The 9569-nt window shown below is 47.7% G+C and overlaps 1 protein-coding gene across 1 annotated transcript in view; it reads left to right on the top strand.

Annotated features, from left to right (window-relative positions):
* MAU2 (MAU2 sister chromatid cohesion factor) overlaps positions 1-8380 on the top strand; it is a 17837-nt gene extending 9457 nt beyond the window's left edge. The window contains exons 14-19 of the mRNA XM_042024500.1: positions 762-811; positions 1033-1110; positions 1897-2008; positions 2912-3002; positions 4124-4251; positions 5961-8380. Coding sequence (XP_041880434.1) covers positions 762-811; positions 1033-1110; positions 1897-2008; positions 2912-3002; positions 4124-4251; positions 5961-6035 — 534 coding nt within the window. The 3' untranslated portion in view covers positions 6036-8380. The remainder of the gene's footprint in view (positions 1-761; positions 812-1032; positions 1111-1896; positions 2009-2911; positions 3003-4123; positions 4252-5960) is intronic.
* The last annotated feature ends 1189 nt before the right edge of the window (positions 8381-9569 follow it).

Below are 9569 nucleotides of genomic sequence, written 5' to 3' on the forward strand. Positions count from 1 at the left end.
TCCTGGGATTTGGCTTTTCCTGGGCATTTTTGCCATCAGGGCCTTGCCTGGCAGCATCTCCTTAATTAGAGGAGTGGGAATTCCTGAGGAATCAGCTGGAAAACTCCAAATATTCTCGATTATTCCCACAATTCTTCCCATGGGAATGGGGGTTTAATTCTGTCATCTCTCATTCAACCCCTTGGCTTCATTTTCCATAATTTCCATAATTTTCCATCTGTTTCTCATCATTTTCCATCATTTTCAATTTCCAGGGGTTTCAGGGAATCACAGAAATACCCAGAAATAGGGAGCTGCTCCTGAGCTTTGGTGTTTCTTCCCAAAATTCCCTATTTTCATCCTCTCAGAGCCCTCAGGGATTTGCCTTGGGAAGATTCTCCGCAGGAATTTTGCTCCCTGTGCAGAGGATTTGGGGAAAAACTTTGGGAAGCAAAAAAATCCTTCAAATTTGTCAATTCCTTAATTAAATTCTGGTTTTAATTAATCAGATCCGATATAAAATTCATTATCAGCTCCACCAGCTCCAAGTTTTCTGTGGGAATACAATTATTATCCAGCAAATCCTGTGGAATTGGAGGATAGTTTGGATAAAATTGGATTTTTGGAATCAAAACGAGCCTAAAATTCCCAATATTGGGATAAATTGGGGGTGGTTTGGGGTGGAATTTCACCACTTGGGGGTTGATTTTTTTTTTCCTTGGAAAATGGATTTTTCCATGTGGGAAATGCTGACAATTCCCTTTTCCTCTCCCATTTTCCAGCTCTACAGTTTATTGGAAAGGATAAATCCCGACCACAACTTCCCAGTGAGGTGAGAATTCCAACAAATCCCACCATTCCGGGATGGGAATGAGGGATTTGGAGCAGCTTTTTCAACAAATAAAGGGGGGAAAATCCAACTTAATTCCAAGGGAAAAGCTCGGGATGTGGTTTAAATGGAATATTTTGCTTGGAAGTTGGATTTTGGGGTGGAATTCCTGGGAATCTGGGTGAGATACTGAGATATCCATGGGGGTTTTTTTTTTCCCATAGTTCCCATTGTCTCCGGGCTGCAGCTTTTTACATCCGAGGGCTCTTCTCCTTTTTCCAGGGAAGATACAACGAGGCCAAGTGAGTCCAAATCCCTCAGAAAAGCGGGAAAAGGGCAGGGAAGAACTAAATCCGGCTTTTTTGGGATCACAGTGGGAATCCCAAGGCTTCGTTTTCCATCCAATCCCTGGGGATTTATCCTGGATTAGCCAGGAGGAGGAGCAGGGAAGTGGGGGGGGGGTTGGGCTCTTTCCTTGGGAATTCTTTGGGAATCTTGGGATTTTATTCCCTGGAATCCTTGGGAATCTTGAGGTCTTATTCCCTGTAATCCCAAGGAGTTCTTAGGGTTGATTCCCTTGAAAATCAAGGAATCCTTGGGAATTTTGGGAATGTTATTCCCTGCAATCCCAAGGATTCCTTGGGATCTTATTCTCTGTAATCCTTGGGAATTTTGAGGTTTTATTCCCTTCAATCCCAGGGAATCCTTGGGAATCTCAGGCATTTTATTCCCTTCAGTCCCAGGGAATCCTTGGGAATCTCAGGCATTTTATTCCCTTCAATCCCAGGGAATCCTTGGGAATCTCGGGCATTTTATTCCCTTCCATCCCAGGGAATCCTTGGGAATGTTATTCCCTGCAATCCCAAGGAATCCTCGGGAATCCTGGGACTCTCATTCCCTTCCATCCCAAGGATCTGCACCTTCCCAAAGGCGGCAGCTCCGGCCCCATTCCCAGATAAAACTCAGGAATTCCCTTTCCTCCAGCTCATTTAATGAATCCAGGAACTTAATCCTGGATATTTAGGGATTCTCCCAGCTGGAGGGAGGTGTCACATCCCGATTTTTCCCGTTTTTTCCCGTTTTTCCAGGCGATTTTTGCGGGAGACGCTGAAGATGTCGAACGCCGAGGACCTGAACCGCCTGACCGCCTGCTCCCTCGTGCTCCTGGGCCACATCTTCTACGTCCTGGGAAACCACAGGGTAATTCCCAAATCCCTCCTCAGCCCTGCAATCCTGGGATTCACCTTCTCCCAAAAAATCCCCCCTCAAATCCCCCCCCCAAATCCCCAAGAAAATCGGGATATGGGTGGGAATAATGGGATTTTTCAAGCGTTTTCAGCGCCCTCCGATGAGGAGTTGGGATTTTGTTGCCTCTGGATCATCTTGGGATTTGTGTTTTCATGGAATTTTAGGAATGGGGGGATTTGGGATCTGTTCTGGAAGGGTTCAGGCTGTAATTCCTGGGAAAAAAAAGAGCTGGAAAAGGGGAAAATCTCGGCACTAAGGGGATTGGATTGGGTGGAATTGTGGCACGGTTCCAGTGGTGGCCCAATTCCCTGGGAATTCCCATGGACAGACCAGAAAGTTGGGATTTTTCCCAGTCCAGAATTCCTGGAATGGAGCTTTGACATGTCCCACCCAGCCCTTCCATTTATTCCCTTTCATTCCCAAGGAATCCTTGGGAATCTCATTCCCTACAATCCCAGGGAATCCTTGGGAATCTCAGGATCTTATTCCCTGGAATCTTAAGGAATCCTTGGGCATCTTGTTCCCTGGAATCCTTGGGAATCCTTTTCCCTACAATCCCAGGGAATCCTTGGGAATCTTATTCCTTTCCATCCCAGGAAATCCCTGAGAATCTTGGGATTTTAATTCCCTTCCACACCAAGGATTCCTTGGGAATTTTGGGAATTCACTCCTTTCAACCCAAGGAATCTTGGGAATCCTTGGGAATCGTATTCCCCTCCATCCCAAGGACTTGAGCGGCAAAAATCCAATTTTCCATCCGAAATTTTCCGTCTTTTTGAGTACATTTCTACTTCCAAGGCGTAAAAAATTCCCAGATATCCCAATTTTTCCCTTTCCCTTCCCGATTTTTCCTAGGAAAGCAACAACATGGTGGTGCCGGCCATGCAGCTGGCCAGCAAGATCCCGGACATGTCCGTGCAGCTCTGGTCCTCAGCCCTGCTCCGGGGTAATTTGGGAACAGGGATCATCCTGGAAAAACTGGGAAGAGCCTCTGGGAGGGTGGGAATGCCAGGGGAAAACACGGAGCTGATCCCAACTGGGAGAGCTGGGAATGGGAAGCTCCAGGGAAACCTTGGAGCTGCTTCCAGAGGGGGAAGGGGCTCCAGGAGAGCTGGAGAGGGATTTGGGATAAGGGCTGGAATTCCAGGACACAGGGAATGGGCTGGAACTGGGAAAGGGGAGATTGGGAAGGAATTCCTGCCTGGGAGGGAATGGGATGGAATTCCCAGAGCAGCTCCAGGGAGAGCTCTGATCCCCTTCCAGAGGCTGAAGGGATTCCAGGAGAGCTGGAGAGGGATTTGGGATAAGGAATTCCAGGACACAGGGAATTGGTTTAAACTGGCAAAGGGCAGGGATGGATGGGATTTTGGGGAGGAATTGTTCCCTGGAAGTGTCCAAAGCCAGGCTGGAGAAGGGAAGCTCCAGGAAAACCTTGGAGCTGCTTCCAGAGCCTAAAGGGGCTCCAGGAGAGCTGGAGAGGGATTTGGGATTTGGGCTGGAATTCCAGGACACAGGGAATGGGTTCAGACTGGGAGAGGGGAGATTTGAGTGGGATATTGGGAAGGAATTCCTGGCTGGGAGGGTGGGGAAGGAATGGGATGGAATTCCCAGAGCAGCTCCAGGGAGAGCTCTGAGCCCCTTCCAGAGCCTGAAGGGATTCCAGGAGAGCTGGAGAGGGATTTGGGATGAGGGCTGGAATTCCAGGACACAGGGAATGCATTTAAACTGGGAAAGAGAAATTTGGGTGGGATATTGGGAAGGAATTGTTCCCTGGGAGGATTCAAAGCCAGGCTGGAGAAGGGAAACTCCAGGAAAACCTCAGAGCTGCTTCCAGAGCCTTGAAGGGATTCCAGGAGAGCTGGAGAGGGATTTGGGAGAAGGAATTCCAGGACACAGGGAATGACTTCCTGCTGGAAAGGGGGGAATCTGGGTGGGACATTGGCAAGGAATTGCTGCCTGGGAAGATTCCCAGAGAAGCTCTGGCTGCCCCTGGATCCCTGGAAGTGCCCCAGGCCGGGCTGCAGGAGGCTCCAGGGATGAATCCCGCTGTTTTTCCGGCTTTCCCAGACCTGAACAAGGCGTGTGGCAATGCCATGGATGCCCACGAGGCCGCCCAGATGCACCAGAACTTCTCCCAGCAGCTGCTCCAGGACCACATCGAGGCCTGCAGCCTCCCCGAGCACAACCTGATCACGGTGAGGGCCCAGAATTCCCAAAATTCCCACTTTTCCAACTGGAAAAAAACCCCACCCTTTCCTTCAAGTTCTCAATTTCGGGCTGCTGGATTTGGGGGTTCCTTCTCAAAGGGGTTTTTATTTTTCCCCCCCCTCCCCACCAAAACTTGAATTGATTCTTGAAATGATTTTTGGCACCGCTGGATTTTGTTGGTTTTGAGGAGAATTCCACCATTCCCAGGCTTAATTCCTGGGAATTCCGTGCTGGACACCCCTAAAAGTGCAGAATTCAGTGGGGTTTTTCTTCCCAATCGATCCCGAAATTTGAATTCCCAGGGATGATTCCCTGATTCCTCTGATGCTTGAAGCCGGTCCCTTCAGGGGATTCCCACTTTTCCACTCCAAATTCCCACTTTTCCACTCCAAATTCCCACTTTTCCACTCCAAATTCCCCAAATCCACTCCAAATTCCCACTTTTCCAACCGGAAAAACGACCTTTTAATTCTTTTTTTTTTTTCAATTTGGGGTTGCTGCATTTGGGATTTGCCTTTTCCAGGGGTTTTCTTGGAACCCAAAACTTCCATTTATTCCCTTTTTTAGCCGCTTGGTTTTGTAATTTTGGAGGAGAATTCCACCATTCCCAGATTTATTTTGAGGATTTAGCCTTTTCCTGGGAATTCTGTGCTGGACACCTCTAAAAATGCAGTTTCCACTTAAAATTCAACATTCCCAAGTGGTTTTTCTTTTCCCATTTATCCCTGAATTCCCAGTGGATCCCCTGATGGTTGAATTCCTTCAGGGGATTCCCCAAATCCACTCCAAATTCCCCAAATCCACTCCGAATTCCCACTTTTCCAACTGGAAAAAGGACCTTTTAATTCATTTTGACCATTTTGAGGTTGCTGGATTTGGGATTTGCCTTTTCCAGGGATTTTCTTCCCACCCCCAGAATTGAATTTATTCTCCTTTTTGGCCACTGGATTTTGTTGGTTTTGAGGAAAATTCCACCATTCCCGGGTTTAATTCCCAGGAATTCTGTGCTGGACACCCCTAAAAAAGTCTGAATTCCACTGAGAATTCAACATTCCCAAGGTTTTTTTATTCCCTGTTTCTCCCAAAATCTGAATTCCCAATGGATCCGCAATCAATAACATCCAGCTGGGAATGGGAAACGCCAGGAATGGGGAGATTTTTTGGGAAGAAAAGCGGGGAAAAAAGGCCAGTAAGGAAGTGCTGATTGCTGGCTCTGCTTCCAGAGGGATCCTGGGATTTTTTGAGGATTTGGCAGCAGAAATTTTGGGAATTCCATGGCTTCCATGCATCCTGGAGTTTCCATCCATCCCCGATGCAGGAATTTGGCTGGGGGATGAAAAACCTGGAGAAGGGGGGAAAACGAAGGAATAACCATCCCCAATTCCCTCCTTCCTGGAATATTTCCATGGATTTGGGGCAGAGGAAAATCAGGAATGGAAGGAGCACGTGCAGCTCCGTGCAAATCCCGCTTTTCCCAGATTTCCCAGCGGGAATTGGGAGAATTGGGATAATCCCATTGCCTTGAGGTTGAAATGCCAAAAAAAAAATCCCCCAAAAAACCTGGAAAAAACCCGGATCCGAGCGGGATTTGGGGTTGGAATGTGGCATTCCCTGGGGGCAGGGAGGGTTTTTTTGGGAATTCTGTGATCCTGAGGGAATTCTTCCCGGGATTTTGACACCGTTTTTTCCTTTGCAGTGGACGGATGGACCCCCCCCGGTCCAATTCCAGGCTCAGAATGGTCCCACCACCAGCCTGGCCAGTCTCCTGTGAATCCCAGGAAAATTCCAGGAAAATTCCAGGATATCCATGAACAACATCCCAAAAAAAAAAAAACAAAAAAACACCAACCCAAAAAGCACCAAAAAACTGGGAAAAAAACCAAAACCAACCAATCCATGGAAAAGCTTCCCTTCCAAGAAAAGGCAGCGAATTCCCTCCGGTAGCCAAGAGGTGGCAGAAAAAGCGGGAATTTTCCAGGCTGGCAGAGCGGGAAGAGCCTCTGGAGCTGCTTTTCCAGGTGGGAATATCCAGCCAAGGGGCTCCTGAATCCCAAAGTTTGATCCCGGTGGTTGAGAACTCCCAGGAAACGAGGGAGGGCTCGGAATTCCGGCGGGAAAAATTCCAGAGTGGTTCCTGCAGCCGAATCCTTGGGGATAACGGGATCAGGAAACGATGGATTGGAGGCTGCTTCGGAATTCCCTGAGGGAAGGAGGAATTCCAGGATATCCCAGGGATCTCTCTCCCACAACCACAGCTCTCTCCATGCCTTTGGGATTGGGAAAAAGCAGGAATTTTCCTGCTGATCCCAAATTTTTCACAGCCTGAAGGCAGCCGTGCCTTAAGGATTTCCAAAGCCGGGTTTAAAGCTGGGATTAAATCCAGACCCAGCCTAATCCGGAGGTTTGGGATGAAATTCCAGCCTTGCCCTTGCGACAAACTTCCTTTTTCCAGGTTTTTCCAGGTTCAATTCCCTGGTTTAGCCCAGTTTTTTTGGTGGATTTTCCATCTGAGTTCTCCCAGAAATCTGGGAATGGTGAATCCCAGGAAAGAGCTGGAAGTATTTCCAGGATTCCAGCAGTGCCTGGGCTGGAATAAAGCTCTTCTTCCAGAATTCTGGAAAAAGGGGAGGGAAAAGGAATCTGGAATTCCTGGAGAGAGGAAAACCAAACCCCTCAAACTTCCAGAGCTTTTTGGGAATCTTTCATCCCAGCTGGATTTGGAAGGAACCTTAAAATTCCCTTAAAATCCCCTCATTCCAGTTGCTTTTCCTTCTCCCAGAGCAGCTCACTGGGAATTTTTTCCACCCAAATCCCTCAATTTTTCCCTCTGGAAGTCATTCCAGGCTTTGAGGTTTTTTTTAGCCCGTTCCCAAAAAATTGGATTTTTCCAGATTTTTTCCCATGGAAATCCTGGTCCCAAAGCTCCTCCTGCAAAACTCCAAAGGACCTGGATATCCCTGGAATTTTTGGGGATTGAGGATTGGGAGTTTTGGTTCAGGATTGGGATTTTTCCTTGGGATTAAGGAACTCAAAAGAAACAGGGAAGAAATCCCAAAGAGATTCCCAAATCCAGGGATTTTCCAGCCTCCTGCTGCGGCTGAGCCCTGAATCCAGGGCTGGAATTCCCATGGGAGCTTCCAGAGGCCCCTGGCTTCCCTGGATCCCTTTTTTTTTTTTTTGGGATATTTGGGATCCCACTGGGACAGAACCATCCCAGGAGTTGTGGGATGCCGGGATTTTGATCAGGAATGTTGATCCCCATGGACAATTGGGGGAGTTTTCCCTGGGTTTGGGTTTGTTGGGAAGCAGATTCCCAGATTTTTTTTATTCCCTCCGGGACCCACTGGGATGCAACAACTCCGATTTTAAACCTTGGAATGTTTTTCCTTGGACTTTTCCTGGGCTGGGAAAGGCTGAAATTCCCAAATCCCACTCAGGAGATCCAAACTTTCCCTTCCCATCCAACCTGAGGCCGTTGAGTCCTTTCCAACTCTGGAATATTCCAGGATTTCAGGCCCAAATCAGCTCTGGCTTGAAATTTTGGGATCAGATTCCCAGCTTTGGAGCTGGAAAAGCCTCAGGATCATCCCAATGCCACGGGCAGGGACACTTCCACTATCCCAGGCTGCTCCCAGCTGCATTTGGACACTTCCAGGGCAGCCACATCCTGAAAATTTTGGGCAAAACCAGGAAAAAAAATTGGGAAAAAAAAAATCCCAATTCCAGAGAGCTGCGGTTGGGGCTGAGCTTTGGGAATTCTCCAGGCAGTTTTCCAGGGAATTCTCCAGCACTTCCTGTGGGACAGGAGCCCTTTCCCAACCCCCTGGAGATGGCGTGGAAGAAGCAGAATTCCCAAAAATTCCCAATTTTCCACCTTCAATCTGGCTCAGATCGGAGCAAAATCCATAAAAGCCGTGAAACATCCGGAAAATCCCCCCCTGGAATTCTCACCTTGGGAGCTCTGAGCTCGATCCCGGCTGCCTGAGCGCTTCTCCCGCTGCCAGAATTCCCAAATTCCCGCTGGAAATTGGAATTGTCTCCCTGCAATCCCGGGTGTACATTAGGGACAATGTACAGAGCTTTTTACCACTTGTATATTAAATTATTTAATAGGTTTTTTTTTTTTTTTTTTTTTTTTTTTTAGGGGAGCTTTTCCTAATTTTTTTTCTGGAGAAAGGCGGGAAGGGGGGGGTGGAATTTCCTTGGGATTTTTTTTTTTTTTTTTAGGAACCAGGAGACAAAAAAAAAAAAAAAAATCCAGGAGTTGGCTTAAAAAACAAAAAACCAAACCCAAAACTCCCTCCAATCTTGCTCTGGGCTTGATTTAATTGGAGTTTTTCCTTGTAAAATCATGGAATTCTCTGGAGAAAGGAGCACGAAATGCTGAAAAACAGAATCCTCCTCCTGAAGCTGGAATTTAGGGAATTGTACCGGGTTTTTTTCCAGGATTTTTCATGGAAAAATCTGGAATTTCTCCCTCCCAACGCCCCGTCCCTGGTTGTAGATAGTGTACAAATGGCATTGCTGTACAGAGCCTGCAGCTGTTCTCCCTCCTGGATCCCATTCCCAACAGCAGGAATCTCCCCGGGAACCTGGGAATTCCAAAGAATTCCCAGAAAAATTCCTCCAAAACCCCCCTCAAAAATCCCGATTTTTCTCCTCTGCGCTCAGCTGAGGACAAGCAGGGAATTCCCTGCTTCGAGCCGGGAAGGAATTCAGGGAATTCCTGCCCTCTCCAGCGCCATTCCCAGCAGGAATTGGGTGGAAATGCAGGAGAACGGGGATGAATCCTGGCTGGGCCCTCTCCCCGTTATCCCAGCAGCGTTCCCGACGTTTTCCCGGTGTTTTCCCGGTGTTTGTGGGCCCTGCTGTAAATCCAGGAATCCCTGGAATGAGCCGGATCCGGGATGATCCCGAGGCCCCCTCTGGTTTTCTATATTAGAAGGATTTTTAAATAAAGTGGAATTTTACTTCTTCTACACCAGAATTCCGTTAGTTTTTCCCGGATTTCCCCGCTTGGAATGGCCGCCTTGGGAGCTGCTGGAAATCTGGGATAACTCAGGATTTTATGGATGCATCAAACACCTGGAATTGGGGGTGGTTTTTTGTTTTTTCCCATGGATTCGACTCTTTAATCATCCTGGATCTGCTTCCATGGAAAATTCCTCCTTGTGCCTTTTATTCCCAAATTTTCCAGCAGCTTACATTTAAAATTCCAAGAAAACGGAATGAATTCCCAAATTAAACCTGGCAAAAAACCCACGAAATCCAAACCTGAACTGCGGAATTCCCAAATCCACCTGAG

Source organism: Corvus kubaryi, unplaced genomic scaffold, assembly GCF_017639235.1.
Source record: "Corvus kubaryi isolate FWS band 111438036 unplaced genomic scaffold, C.kubaryi_AGA036_p1.0 37262, whole genome shotgun sequence".
NCBI lineage: Eukaryota > Metazoa > Chordata > Aves > Passeriformes > Corvidae > Corvus > Corvus kubaryi.